Source organism: Pteropus alecto, unplaced genomic scaffold (assembly GCF_000325575.1).
Source record: "Pteropus alecto unplaced genomic scaffold, ASM32557v1 scaffold22, whole genome shotgun sequence".
NCBI classification, from domain to species: Eukaryota; Metazoa; Chordata; class Mammalia; order Chiroptera; family Pteropodidae; genus Pteropus; species Pteropus alecto.
The window spans coordinates 14,925,407-14,941,224 of NW_006434839.1; the positions used below are offsets into that span (position 1 = coordinate 14,925,407).

At 38.8% G+C, this 15,818-nt stretch overlaps 1 protein-coding gene across 6 annotated transcripts in view; it reads left to right on the forward strand.

The window, feature by feature from the left end:
* Positions 1–2,862: 2,862 nt before the first annotated feature.
* Positions 2,863–15,818, forward strand: part of AASS (aminoadipate-semialdehyde synthase) — a 52,148-nt gene continuing 39,192 nt past the window's right edge. For 3 of the 6 annotated variants that reach the window (XM_025045837.1, XM_025045839.1, XM_025045841.1), the window contains exons 1-4: positions 2,863–3,019; positions 10,265–10,489; positions 14,517–14,693; positions 15,318–15,344. In XM_025045837.1, coding sequence (XP_024901605.1) covers positions 10,280–10,489; positions 14,517–14,693; positions 15,318–15,344 — 414 coding nt within the window. In that variant the 5' untranslated portion in view covers positions 2,863–3,019; positions 10,265–10,279. Of the gene's footprint in view, positions 3,020–10,089; positions 10,147–10,264; positions 10,490–14,516; positions 14,694–15,317; positions 15,345–15,818 lie in introns of all 6 variants that reach the window. The other 3 variants (XM_025045840.1, XM_025045838.1, XM_006910567.3) reach the window with 3 other exon arrangements.

Below are 15,818 nucleotides of genomic sequence, written 5' to 3' on the forward strand. Positions count from 1 at the left end.
AGGGATTAAGTCTAGGTCTGTTCACTCCAATGCTCACATGTGTAACTACTACTTTTGTGGCCTCTCAGAAAGGCCAATACATAATGAATAACTTGGGAAGAGAGAAAGTCAAAGAAGGTGAAGAAAGACAGGCAGCTTGAATGGCCTAGAATCAATGCTCCAATTTCAGGAGTGTCGGCCTAGCACTCTATATGGGTGGAAGAGGGTCTATCATACTCGAGGCATCTGAGGGGCTGACTGTGGGGGATGACCTGGGGTGTGTATACAAGCCTTGTTTCTTCTCTCATTCATTGTCCCTTTTCATTATGAAAAATTTTGAGACCTGTCACACAACAAATATCAGTATAATAGAAAACATTTGAATTCCCTACTTTAAGAAACAGCATTTCTCATGTGCATATTTTGCAAAATTCCTGAATACCACAAGCATTTGGTCACTACTTTGGAATTCAGAGAGGGGGAACTTTAGGCCAGGTTAATGTTTTATTGGAGTGGCAGCAGGTCAGAAGTGCATGAGGTTTCAAAGCAAAGGAAGAGAAGCTGACTGCGCCTCACGTGCCATTGGTGGAGTTGCCAAGCTCCAGGGCCCTTTCCCAGCTTTGCCTATTCAGGAATGCAATTTTGATAGATTTCCCATGAGTGTTCAGCCATTTGGAGAGTAATTCACAGTGACCAAGAATGTGATTCATTCATTTCAACAAGCATTTGTTCAATACCTTTTTTGCTGGATTTTCTCCTTTGAACCCTCTAGAACTTCTGTCCCCTCCTCTACCTGCTCTGTCCCTGAGGGACTGATCTTTATGGACTGGACCAATCCTCTGGCTTTCCCTGTATTTGATATGTAGGAGGCACCAGCAGGAAGTGGGAGGGCCAGAGAGTGAAGTAAGGTTGCTCATTTCCTAGGCCAGGGGTCGTAAACTCTGACCATTATTTCATATCTGGCCTGCAGTTTGCTTTTATAAATAAAGTTTTATTGGCACACAACCATGCTCATCCATTTAAGTATTGTCCATGGCTGCTTTTATACGAATGGCAGACTAGAGTAATTGCGACCGAGATCTTAACAGCCTGCAAAACTTAAAATATTTATTTTCTGGCTTTTTACAAATAAAAGCTTTTTGACCCTTGCTTTAGGTACCTCCCTGTCTAGGTGGCGTTATTGATTCCTTAGGCAGCTCCATCCCTGCCCAAAGACATTTCTGTCAGGAGACACTCCCTATAGTTTCAGCTACACCACAGCTAGATTTCTTTCTGAGTTCTGGGAACCAGATCTTTCCTGGCCCCATCAAGGCCTACAGGTAGTTCTCACTTGTTGTTAGTCCCAGGGTGCCTCACTGTCTTTCATTGCCTTCCTTTATCCCTGCACACAATTACTCTCTTCATGTCTTCTAATTTACTCAGTTGAATTGTGCCATCTATTTCCTTCTGAGACCCTGACTGGCCTATTACATGCCACATGCATAGAATTGTGCTAGAAGCAGTGAAGAAAAAAATAAAAGAAAGAAAGAAAAGCAAGGCTTAGTACATATACTTGCTTTTGTTAAGGTTTTAAGGTAGTGATGACAGGTGAGGGAAAGACATAAGAAGAATGCAAATGACTATTATATGAAGAAGACTTTGGTAAGTAAAACAAGAGAGGCAAATACATAAGAGAGAAGGGAGAGAATCATATTTGGTTGAAATATTCGGGGAAAGCTTTATTGATGAAGTGGTGTTCGAGGTGAACCCTAAAGGATGGGTTAATTTTAAAGAAGTGGTTTTGTAACTGAGAATTATAGGTAAGTGGACAATAGGAGATACCCGTAGAAAAATAAATAATAATTGCCACTTCTTCATGCATTTGGCAGAGCACTTTGGATATCATTTCATTTTATTCTTATAATGACCCCATGAAATAGTTCCTATTATTATCCTATTAACAGACAAGGGAACTTAGGCTTTTTTTGAAAACTAAGTAACTTGCCCATGATTTATGGCTTGAGGGGAAAAAGTAAAAGTGCTGATCCAGGCTCTTAATCCTTAGAGAGATAACAAAGCATGGATTGTGTTTCTATGTTGGTTTTGGATATGTGAAGCTAAACATAGAGAGAAAAATTCCGACTTCCAGAGAAGATTCTAATTTTCTCTGCAATTAGTGAAACAAGTACAGTTTATAAGTATGTTCTAGGCTCTAGATTATTAACATGAGAATTTAGTAGTTTAACACATCCGTGGCAGGTATGAGAAAACTGGAAGTGTTGGAGAAAGTTATAAAAACAGGAGAGAAGATTACCCTCTGGTCATTGACTCCCCAGGAGGACCACAGATGGGTTTCAGGTGGTCTTCCTTCAGCCTCTAGCGCTGAGCTAGTTTTTATGAAATGCATTTTCCCCTGTCCTCTAGAGCCATTTAGTCAGGACTTTTAAAGAACATTGGACCTTGTCGTATACATAAGGATTCTTAATATTCATTGGATATGGATATACTAATTTTTTCAGTCTCGGTTTGCTGGACTCAAAACCTGTAAGAACGGTCGTCTACCTTCATAGGCTTGCTATGAAGCTGTGAAAATGCTTTGAAAAGTCCATATGGCTAAACGAACGTGATATACATGAGCTCACAACTTTTTCCAGGAGATACACACATTTATTTAGCGTGTAAGGCCCGGACTATTTTCGTCCTTCGTCTTTGCCTGTCCTCTGCTATGGACAGTTACAAATTTGGTCAATAATGTCCTGGGAGAACGTGATGCCCCCAGCTAAGTACGCAGGTAAGAGATCTAAAAGGCAGAAAAGATTTTAGGGGAGGAGCGGGGGCCTGGCATGACCTAGCCGCTGGCCGCGCTGCCGATTGGCGGAGGAGAAGGTTGTCCCTCAGGGCGGCCGCTGATTGGCTGCGGGAGGAGGAGGCCTGCAGTCCTCAGAAGTTGAGCAAACATCTCTCCGCTCCATCCCAATTCTGTTGGGACTTCGGGGCCTACCCTGTCCGGACCCGGGAGCTGGGAGGCGGCGAGACCGGTCTGCGCCCCCGAGAGGACGAGGTGAGGCGGGATGCCGGGAGGGCTGAGCGGAAGGGCTGCGGGCTCAGCCTGTGAGATGCGCGTGCAGATTGCAGGCGGCGCTCGGACTCTGGGCCCGGAGCCGAGGCCGCGCTCTACCTCCCGCGCCCTGCGCCGGACCCCGCCGGTGTAGGTACAAACTAGAGAGAGAGGGTGACAAGCGTTTATGCCACCCTCCTAGGCCTCCCCTCCTAGCAAGCTGAGTGGTGCGGCTCCACAATTTCTGAATAGGAAGAGGAAGAGATGGCAATATGGATTTTTCTTTTTTTGGGCGGGGGGTGGGGAGTGCGGTTGCTGAGGAGTAAAGGATTGGTGATGAAGCTGCAGAACGAACACTTACTTATTCTTAGACTGTGTACTTATTTAGATTGGCTGGCTGCGGGGGTGGTTGATGGAGATTTGCGGGGGGTGCACCTCCCCACCTCCCACCCCACAGCCGCTTTCTTTCCGCGCGGTTTGGTTTCCGGTTGACCTTTCCAGCTCTGGCGGCTTAGCCAAACTCTTATCACAAACTTCTCGCCCTGTTCATCTCGGGTTGGCCATTCTCTTTGAGATGGAGAACCGCCCCCGGCCCCCACCCCCGCTTCCCCAAGCTCCCATCCTCCCAGCAAGCTGCTGTTCCTGGTGCACACTCTACCATAGATAGGAGGTGGGAGAAAGTTGGATCTCAGAGTCGCCTGAACTCCTGAGACCCTGCAGGGCCCTTGCTGCCTAGTGTGAAAGCTTGCCCCAGGAATGGGCGCGGGTGGAAGCAGTTTGTTGCCTACTCTGCTTGACTGAACAGGGCTAAATTGTCCTGACGACTTCTAGAAGAGATGTGCTTTCAGAAACTGATTTTAGGCGGGTGGAAATGGGGTGGGGCGTGGAGAGAGGGAGGGAGTTCAGTAGTCTGAACAAAGATAAACATTTTTTGATACTGTAGGTCATCCTTTAAGGGACTGTGGAGAAGATGTAGCTATACACAGGAGTGAACCATTGCTGACCCAAGCAGTGACTTTCACATACTTTTTAAAAAAATCACTGATAGCATTTTGTGTAGATATGTTTATGTCTACGTATGTGTGTGTGTATTTTGTCACTTGTACTCCCCTCCCTCTTTTTTCTCCATAAAGACTAGTGAACTCAGGGCTCTATGACTTTCTGGCAACGTAAACAGTCTGCAAAGTGACCTGTCTGCAAAGTGAGTTAGGACAAAGGCTGAAATCAACTTTCCTTAGATACTTTACCACTCTTTAGAAATTTGTATTTGTTATCACTTTAACTTGTTATCGATGACAGCATTATCAGAACTTTAATCTGAATTGTTTGGAATTGAAAATCTCCTCCCTGGCTAACTAATCCTTTATTTAAGCTTTAACAGACCTTGGCTCGGGATTTTGGAAGTGATCTTTGGTGTATAGGCAGTGTCTGTTCAACAAAAAAGTTTTCATTTTTCCAAATGTTCTTTATAATTTTGTCATAGAAATAGCAGTACAAACTGGCAACTTTCCAAATCCCTGAAATTCATGGAAGCACAGCAACACTGCATTTTGGCTGGGAAATAACTGACAATTTTATTGCCATATTCATCAAATATCGGGTGACATCACTGTAAGATACAACTTTATTTCAGAGATGCTAAAATGTCAAAAATGTGTCTTAAATTTGATGAAATTTAGTATTAAAATGGTAAGTTATTTATCTTAAACACCCATGCCTAAGGGTGAAGTTGAAGAGAGAGCTTACTGGCCCCTTTTTTCTTCCTTGAAAAACTTAAGGTGAGTGTGACAAAGAGGAAGGGAAGGTAATGTCTTCTATTAGTGCTGTGGCTGTGCTCATCTTTGAGGAGTGCGCAGGCTCGGAGCCTCTTCGTTGCTTAGCATTTATTGAGTGTTTGCGTCAGGCAAGGCAGTGCTTAGCACTTTATGCATATCAGTTCAAATAAACTTCACAACAGCCCTGACTCCCTTTTGCTGATGAAATACAGACAGTTTGTTATACACCAAAGGCACAGAGTAAGTGATGTTGAGGAGCCCAGGCCATCTGTGGAGGAGAGGAGCCATTGTTCCTTTGAGTTATTCTCCTGTTGCAAGCTCTGGGCTCCTGGTTACTGTAGTCCATGCAGGTAACCTAGGTAAATGCCATCTCTCATAGTGTTTTTGGTGTTTTGTTTCCCTGTTTAGGATCCTTTAGCTGGATCTTCATGAGTCAGAGTGCCCGTTTATATTCTAAAATTCTAATGATTTTGTATTCCATAGTGCCCAGACACTAATATGCTTAATAGAATATTAGAGCTGAAAAGGACTTGAGTATTATATTCCAGTCTGGATGAGGAAACTGAGGTCAAGAGAAGGAACTCTATAGCTAGTTATTAATCTCAGTTCCCAAGTCTAGATTTTCCTACCATATTATATTGCATTTCATAACACTCATTGGTCTATGCGATCTTGGCAAAGAACAGATCTTTGTGGGGCATTGTAGCGGCAGAGAAAGGAGATCGAGTCCCTGTTCTCATTGGTGTGTCTATTTTGTTTTCTCTGCTGCATAGGTCTTTATGATATTCATTTAAAGTTGCTCATTCATTCATTTATTCTTTCTCAAAACATTTGAGTTTTCCTATGTTTGTCATTCACAAACATGAATAAGATAATTCATTCCCTCAGAGTTCTTACAGTTTGGCAAAGAGATAGACAAATAAGCACATAAGCATTTTGGATTAGCCTCCAGTTCAGAACTAATTTTGCACTCCATCTCAGAGAAACAAAATTTGTGGGCTAGAGACCAGTAGAGTCACGGGTCTTATATCTTTGGATGACTCTGAGTAGCTGATGGGCTTGAGAATATATGAACATTCTTAGACCAAATCAGATAATACTAACAGAGTCCCTCTTCTCTAAGTCCACTTGTTTGTTTTTTTTACTTCTGGCTGACTGTAAGGGGTCAGCCAGACCTCTTTAATGTGGAAGCATTAAATGGAATATTACTCAGCCATAAAAAAATAAAATCTTACCATTTGTGACAGCATGGATAGGCCTAGAGGGTATTATGCTGAGTGAAATTAGACAGAGAAAGACAAATGCCATATGATTTCACTTATATGTGAATCTAAAGAACAAAATAAATGAGCCAACAAAACAAACAAATTTATTGATACAGAGAACAAACTGATGGTTGCCAGATGGGAGGGGGTTGGAGGGATGGGTACAAAAGGAAAGGGTTAAGAAGTACAAATTGATAGTTACGAAACAGTCATGAGGATGTACAGCATAGGGAATATAGTTAATAATATTATAATAAATATGTTTAGTGCCTGGTGGGTACTAGACTAACTGAGGGATCACTTTGTAAATTATATAAATGTCTAACCACTATGCTGTACACCTGTAACTAATATAAAATAATGTTGAATGCCAACTTTAATTGAAAAAACAAGAATCCAAAAAAAAGGAAATAAAAAGAATTTAATCACTTCACACCACTGCCTACAAGTACAGAAGGCTCCTTCCAACAGGGGAGAAGGTGCCATTAGAGTGTGAGCTCACCCTTCTCCATTCTCTTATCAAAGAATAAAGTTCTGCTCTGCTTTACCAGGCTGGACTGTGGTGGGGGTAGGATGAACCTAGGCAACAGGAAGTGTAAGGTTGAGGATGGCGTTAGTGCGTGCCCAAGCCTAGTTCTAGCCTTGGGGTCGGGAAGTATTTGGATTAGTTCTAGACCATCACCAGGTGTTCTACTAATTTGGAACTCTTTTGGACTTCTCCAGGATTATTATGGGCTGGATACCAAATATGTGGTGTGGGCCAAGACTCATGGCCATGGAGCTGTCTGCCCTTATTTACAGTACCAGAGCTTCCTGGGAAACCATGGTTTTAAAAATACATTTGCATTTTTTTTTTAATGACCCAGAAGAGTAGGTATAAATCGTTTCCATTTCTCATCCATTACCTTATTTTGTTCAACTCAAGGCTACTGCATTCTCAGTCTCTCAGTATTTAATCCAGACATATGCCTGGTTAGTACAAATAACGGCATTGAGAAATCTCCGCATGTGACTTGATAGTTTTAGTTTTAGTTACTGAGTTATATTCTAGTGGCATTATTTTAAAGTTCTAAAATGTAATGACAAAGAGCACATCTCTGACTATGCGGGCTAGAAATGGAAAATTTGTCATTAATTTCTTCAATAATGAATTTGTGATCCTTTATACACGTTCCTATGGAAACAACAGAAATTAGGAGGGGTCGAGCCTAGTCTTTTTTGTACTTAGGTTCTTGTATTTGCTTATACATTGTTCTGGTTTAGGTAGTAGATTTGTAAGTTTAACAAGTTTTCTGGTTAGGTTGATGCTATGGAAAGGAATAGAGACCTGAAGGATTTTTAAATATTTGATGGGAGACTACAAAGCACCATGTAGACTTCAGCTCTGTAAATCCGCCTTACTCATGAAAACCAACACAAATCAAATCCATTGTTTTACGACATAAGTACTACCTGAACAATAGCAAATAAATGTAACCTGATCCAACTACATTTGAAAGTTATGCCAACCAGAACAGCTGACTGTTTTTTTTATTATGATTAATTCATAGAGGCTTGGAAAATGATTTTCTATGAATCATGGAAAATCCCTTATTTCTATGGGGCTCATTATCTTCATTTGTATTATCAGATTTTAAATTATCTTCTCTCAGGCTCATTCTGATGCTAATATTCAGTTATAATCAGCAATTGATAAATTACCATCACATTTTTATTGGGGCCATTTAAGTAGAAAAAACTGTCCCAGTCTGCTCCTGTTGGATCCCATGAAAAGGAGCAGAGACTGGGTTGCTACTTCTTTACAAGTACCTAACATCATGCTATGCACATCTTAAGCAATGCTCCTCCCCCAAATTTTTAAAAATTAAATCAAAACACTTCTCCTAATCAATGGGCAAACGATAACTCCATCAAGAAAATTTCTGCTTCTGCTTAAATGCAACAGCTCTACCCAGTCTAGTTCATTTTCTTCACCTGTAAAATGGGGAAAGTAATAGCATCATCTTAATAAGATTTTTGCAAAGAGAAAATTAAATAATGTCTGTAAGGTGCTCAGCGTAGGACTTGGCATATTATGTCAAATCAACAGTAACTATTGTTACATTTGCTTAAAAACTAAGCTTCACGAATTATGATTTAAGAATTCTCTTCAAAAAGTGAAAGCAAAAGCAGCATCCCAAATTAACTCCAGGGTTACTCCCTGCTGCTTTCTTTTCCTAGTCTCCATAAACAGTCTGCCTTTGCAAATATGTATGTGCATTACATGTGTGCATGTGTCTGTGTCTCTCCTCCCACACCGTGGCCCCCAACCCAGACACAGGAGGTGGGAGGAGGAGGAATGATCCCTGAGGGAGGGGAAGCTGTGATGAGAAATCAGGTTGGGCCCAGGGGAGAGACTGTATTATCTGAACGGATTTCCTCATCTCAGCACCAAGAATTCCTACAAAGAATAGAGGATATGGGGTCCTTTGGTCACCTATGGTATGTGAAGTATGGCCCCTGCTGGGAGGATGGGACCATTTCTGGGCTTTCTGTGTGTTCGAAAGAATCACTTGTCTTTGGAACCAGTTTTATTCCAGAACATAGGGATTCTGTAAGTTCTATGGGATGCTGCAGTTCTTCCTTTGGCTTGGGGGAGAATAAATGCTATGGGCTTGGAGTTGGGTTGGACCTAATATAGTCTCTTAAAAACAAAACTATGTAAATAAACCAAAAATTAGATAGAATGCATACCAGTCTTTTACTGAAATGTTGATCATCGATATTTTGGCCCGAGTAAAAGCCTGAGCTTTCAGCCATCAGTGCCTTCGCTGGCTGTGTGCAGCGCTTTCTCTTCCATCCCCTCTCCTTCCTAAAGTCTTCTTAGCAGAACTCCTTGCTGTTTGCTTTGTTCTTTTAGTCTGTTGTGTTGCGAGTTGTCCTATCAATTTTCTATCTCGAGTGGCAAGTAGTTGTTTGTCCCCAGGAAATATACTTGTATGCGCCACTGTTTGGACAAACGTTCCTCATCTGTGTGGTGGGTCTGATTTAGAGGTTGCCGTCTGACCTAACAGAAGTGTGTGCTAGCACTGATTGGTAAGAAATTTCTGGGAGGTGTGAAATCATTTAGTCTCTATATTTTGATGCCAACTTTAAACATAAAAAACTAAGGTTTAGCATCCAAACGATCCAGTAAATCATCATCTGAACTGACGTTTGACTACCAAACGTATGTAGCCCTCATTTGACTGTTTGATATTTATGCTGAAAAAAATGTATGTAAAATTTATTCTGTGCTGACACATAGTACGCCTTTTGTAGACATTTCTTGATTGAATAAATGAGGAGAATTATGCAATCTGGATAGCAGTTAGAAAGCTGGTGGAGACAGGTCCGGGTTTAATATAATAGGACGAAGTGGATGGAGAGGAAACCCTGAAAATGGGAGTGGCAATTTTGTTGACCAAATTGGAGCAACAAAAAGATCAGTGAGGGTGACGCTGGGGTGAGGGCCGTGCTTCTTAAACATCTAACACCTGTGGTGAAGGAACATGTTAGTTTGTTTTGTTTTCTTAAATTTCCAATCTACCAGGACCAATAATTTTATAAAATTCAATAACAGCTAGTTACTAGAAAAATGATCATGTGATATAAAGGTCTGTAAGTGCTACCTTCATATTTATGTACATATCTCATCACTGACCAGTAAAGAGCAGTTCACTGGCCTACGACAGGCTGCAAAACAAACTCTGAGTAGTTGAGGTAATGGTCAGGGATAAAACTTGAAAGAGGCTGGAACTAAATTATCAAGAATCTTATACATGAGTAAAGGATTCCAAACTTTATGCTCTTGGAATTGGCATAAATTATCTCCCTGTATTTTCATTGCAGGTTAACTTGCTTAAAACTTTTGTGTTGAATAGTTGTTTGATAAAAGATATATTTAAAAAAAGCTATTTTGGCTTAGTGGATATGGGTCTCATAAGTTGCTTGGTATGTTTGTTTTTTTGGGGGGGATAAATAACCTTGTTTGTGGAAATTTGGGTTTGTTTAAGTAAAGAAACACTTTGTGTCATCCAGGTCTTCTCACCTACCATCTTTTCACCATCTGGTATGTATTATTATCTGAGTTGGCTGGATTTTACAGCAGATTTCTTAGACGACCAGAACTGATCTGTTATTAGCCCTCCTGCCTTCTCTTGTCCTGCGCTGTTATGATTTCTTTCCAGTCACCAGGTTTCAAGATGCTGCGAGTACGTAGGACCGAGCTGTGCAGGTTGGGGCTCGGCCTCTCCAGGGGGCTTCACCAACAGCCTGTGATGGCCCTGAGGCGGGAGGACGTGAACGCCTGGGAGAGGAGGGCCCCTCTGGCCCCCAGGCACATCAAGGGGATCACCAACCTGGGATACAAGGTCTTAATACAGCCTTCCAATCGGCGGGCCATTCATGATAAGGTGAATATTTCCAATTTTTTAAATATGTGGGAATGAAATGGCCCTGGATATGGAAATGAAGGAGCATCTGAGTGAAAATAAAATGTTTACTGGAGTCCTTGAAATAAGCACATGGCGATATTCTTTTACTTTGGTTAGAATCCTTAACTGAGTCCAGAATTCAACCAATAAGTATTATTTTCACACAGTCCTTGCTTTCTCCAGCAGAGTGATAGAGGGATTGCTTTTAGAAGAGAGGATATCCTTCGGTCGTTCTCTCCTTTGTGTTGCGACCCTCTTTCTGAGATGGAGGAGACAAGGCCACTACTTGTCTTTTGACTTGTAAGACTTGCCTCCAGAAAATGCTTCACTGAACAGAGTTTATTCATGCGAGTTTGCCTTGACAGCCACTGTGTGCAGCCTTTTACATTTATCGTTAGTTTACTGTTCATAATAATCTTATAGGTTTGGCTCATTTTCATTTTATAGATATGATATGCTTTTTCTTCCCTGAGCCATTTGAAAATATGTTGCAGACATCATGACACTTTATTACTAAATGCTTCAGTATGCATTTCAGCGTCATTTTCCTATATAACTGTCATATCATCTTCACACCTAAGAAATTAATAATTCCATAATATCATCTCACATAGCCCATTTCATATTCCTCACTGTCTGAAATGTCTTTTATGATCTTTTATTTTAACTGAAGCTTAATTAAGGTTTTTTCCATTTATCGTTATATCTCTTTAGTTCTTTAAATCTAAAACAGCATCCCATTTCAATTTTTGTTCATTTCAATGACATTGGCTTTTTTTGAAGTATCCAGGCCAGTTGACTTGTAGAAGTTCCACTCCTGGGTATAATTAGCCTGATTTTTACCTCATGATTAGATTCAGTTTATATACTTTTGACATAAATATTCCGTTGTTGATGTTCCTTCCCCTGTATTACACCAAAAAAAACAGGTTGCTATGTGGTTAGGAATGCATGATCACTTGACTGAGGTGGTTAACACCAGATGTCTGCATTGCAAAATACCTTTCTCTCTTTGTAATTTCTGAGTCATTTGTAAGATGATACTTTGAAACCTGTGAATCTCCTGTTGCTCAACAACCTTTTAACTAATGATGTTAGCATCCATGACTAATCTTAACCAGAATCAATTTTTACATGGAAGTTTGCAAAGTGATTATTTTCTGATTTTATCACTCTTCTAAGTTTATTTCCTGACATTCTTCTGTAGAAAAGAGATTTCCCTTAGTTTTCCCCTTGTCTCTTGCTCTTTTGAATATCATATGGGTGCGTGAGCTTTTTTCATCTAATGTATGCTATTCCATTAACCATTTTTCCTTTTAATATTCTAATTATTCCAAATCTGAGATAGCAAGAGTCCCTTTAATGGGGCTACTATCTCTTTGGACATGAATCCTTTTATCTTTGAGCTTTCTTGTTGCCTGCAACAACAAATTTTCACTATGTGCTTTTTCTGCCCCACACCTGGAATTAGCCATTTCATCAGGGAACCCTGATTTCTTTTACTTTATAGAAACCTAGATCTGGTATCCAGTGTTAGGTGTGTTGATTGTTACTGAAATGTTGTTGCTCTTAGCCCTTTTAGTGGACAGAGCTAAGGAATATGGACACAAACACACATACATATATATTGATTAATGAATTAATACTGATATTTCCAATTAAAATTTAGCACTGCAGGTTTTTCTTACCTTTAAAATTTTATATTTGCATCTGTTTTCTCCAGCAGTGAAAATTTGAATTCCTTATAACATTAATGCACATTTTTGTTATACTCTGTAATATACATAAAATAATTTTGGAATCACAATGCTAATATTACAATTAACAATAAACATGTTAATGCTAAGAGAGTAGACCTTAAAAGTTCTCATTACAAGAAAAATTTTGTAACTATGGGTGTGTGTGGTGAAGGATGATAACTAGACTTATTGTGGTGATCATTTTGCAATATATACAAATATCAAATCATTTTCTTATACGTCTGAAACTAATATAATGTATGTCAATCATACTTCAATAAAAAATCCTATTAAATGGAGTTTAATATTTCTTTGAAGATTTTTTTTCCCTTTAGTATACATCTCAGAAGGTATACTTTATATAAGGTATACTATATATACATTATACAGAAGGAATACTATATATAATATGTATGCTACATACTTTTTTCCCTTGCTTTGTTTAGTCAACAATATGTCCTGGAAATCATTCCATGTCAGAAAGAATATTCAAAGTGCTGGGTTTAAAAGTTATTTGAGTTATTTTTTTCTATGCGGTTACATGGTCAATATTATATCCAGTTGGATTTATTTATTCTTGTTTCTGTTTTAATGTTTGCTCTTAAATCTTTTTGATTTAATTTTATTTTTCAAATAAGTTAAACATTTATGAGTTTGAAAGATTAAAACTATATAAAAAATGTGTAATGCAGAGAGGTCCTGCTCTCATCTTAAACCCCTACACCCACCCCATAGGTTACTACTTTCATTAGTTTCTGATCTATCATTCCTCTGTTTCTTTTTACAGTAATAAACATGTATGTATGTGTGTGTGTTTTATTTCCTCCTTCGTCTTATGCAGAAGATTCTATATATACTATGTACACTACCTACTCTTTTACCCTGCTTTGTTTAGTCAACAGCATGTCCTGGAAATCACTCCATGTCAGTTCATAGAGAGCTGCTTTATTCTATTTAATGGTCATGTAGTAATTACTCCACTGTAATTACCTCATGATTTTTTTGTGATTTATTTAAACAGTCTACTATAAATGGGCAAATAGACTGTTTTCAAAGAAACCAGGTATGAACCATGTTTATTCTTTTACCATCTCTTCTATCCATCTTTACTTTCCTTTGGAGCAGATTCCTAACTAGATTTATCTTCATTTTATTCAACTACCATCTTCGATACTCTTAATTATGCTTGGTTCATGCTACCCCTTTATTTAAAAATATGAAATGACTGTCTGTTGCCTTTGTGTACTAGCTATATGATCTCAGCTAAGTGCGTAAGCCTCAAGTTTTCCATTGATAAAATGGGGATAATAACACTACCTACTTCATGGGAGTTTTAAAAGATAATTCATGTGAAGAGCTTAGCAAAACATATAGTAATTTATTAATAAATCATTATTTAATGATCATTTTTATTTTTTACCCAATAAAGCTCATATCCACCATAATAATATTCAGTCTACTATTCCAAATTGATTTACCTATAATGCCCTAAACATCTTCATTTTCCTGCCTCCATATTTGTATATGTTTCTTTAATGCCTTTTATTGATATTATCACCTTGTATTTCCTATCTCTACCTCTCCAATCCTACCCAGCCTTTCAGATTAATTTAAATGTTCACATTTCCTTTATCATTTCATCTGGGAATTACCTCAATATCCATTAAACTAATATACCACTTCGATTCTGCTGATCATAATGTTCTTCTGAATTCAGCCTCGTTTACTGTGCTCCTGGCTCCTTTTAACTGTATTTTGTGAGCTCCTTTACTGGAAGGATCTTATCTGGCTTTTTTTTTTTTATCCTATCATCTCATCTCTAGCACAGTCCACTGTATGGAGTAGGTCAGTAATGACTACTAATTAAGCAAAGAAAAAGTAAATATTGCAGATATATGTTTTTTTTTAAAAAATGCACCTGAGTAATAAATTACTAGTTAGCCTTTAATGTTTCCATGCATTGTTGGTACAAAATGAACATTTTACAAATATATTTAAATCACATGTGCTAGTGATCACAACTTTTATGATCAAACTATTAACTGTTCTTAAATAGGAGTATGTGCCAAATATAATTTTTTTTTGCTATGAGAGTCAAACATCTTTAGCCAATGAGTAAAAATAGTAGTTGTTCTACTATTGTTCTAATTCATACAGATTTTATTCCTTCAAAAGTTTGTGCCTTTAATTGCTATACTTTTTTAGTTAAGAAATATATAAATATGACAAATTAAGGGAATAACTTGTAACATAAATTATATTCCCAGGAATATGTCAAAGCTGGTGGCATTCTTCAGGAGGATATTTCTGAAGCCTGTCTAATTTTGGGAGTTAAAAGACCCCCAGAGGATAAATTAATGTCCAAGAAGACTTATGCATTCTTCTCCCACACAATAAAGGCCCAGGAGGCCAATATGGGCTTATTGGATGAGATTCTAAGACAGGTAATTAGTGACCAATATTCATAAATGCTAACATAGAAACATACTATATTTTTACTTTTAATTGTAAGTATAGTTTTCATTTTCTTTCAGCATTAAGGAAATACATCACATTATTCACCTCAATAGGGAAAGTGATCTACGAGTTAGGATTTGAATAATTCTGAGGCTCTCGAGGCTCCTCTGCTGTGCAGCTTTGTAATTAGAGGAATCAAACATGTTTTATTCACTTTGTATTCTGAAATGGATAAGAATGAGAGAAGTGTTCCTCTCAAATGGTTACCATTTATAAGGCCAATTAGTCAGATATTATCAAGTAGAATTTTAGAGCTGAGAAGAACCTTTGGGATCATATACTGTATCACCTTAACTCTTTACATGGAGTCCAGAGAGGTAAAGTGACTTGACTGAAGTTGCATGGTCTGTAGTGTCAGAACTGGAGTGGAGACTATTTCTACATTTATTAACATTCATAAGAGAAAAGAAAAGGATTTTTGAGATATAAATACTATGGAAAAACTATCGGTTATTTAAAATACAGAATATTCATTCAACAAATATTTACTGACTGCTTACAAGGTGTCTGACACTGTTCACTGAAGTAATAGACTGTTTCTGTCTTCACAGAGCTTACATTCCGGTGTGAGGAGACAGGTGATAAATAAAACACCTCATGTGTCATTTGGCGAGATGTATAATGGAATAAATATGATACAGAAGGAGTAAAGGATGCTGGGCTCTGGGGGAGGTGAAAAGGCTAGCTTAAATAGGATGAGCAGGGTGATCCTCATTGCAAAGTTGGCACTGAGCAAAAATTTGAAGGAGATGAAGCATCAATCTTATCTATCTGGGAAGTCTTCTAAGCAGAGAAAATAGTAGGCCCATGAGTCTTTTCGAGTAGAGGATGAGAGTAAATCATGTTCTAAAATGCTTATTCTGCCTGCTGTGTGGATGAAAGCTGGAAGTGTAAGGAGGAGGACAAAACTGATAAGATTGTAAGTCTAAACTAGTGTAGGCACTAGGCTACACATGATGGTGGCTTGCACGAGGGTGGTGGAAGTGGAGTTTGTGGTACATGGACAAACCTTGGATGCATTTTAGAGGTCATCTTACAGGAATCACTGATGA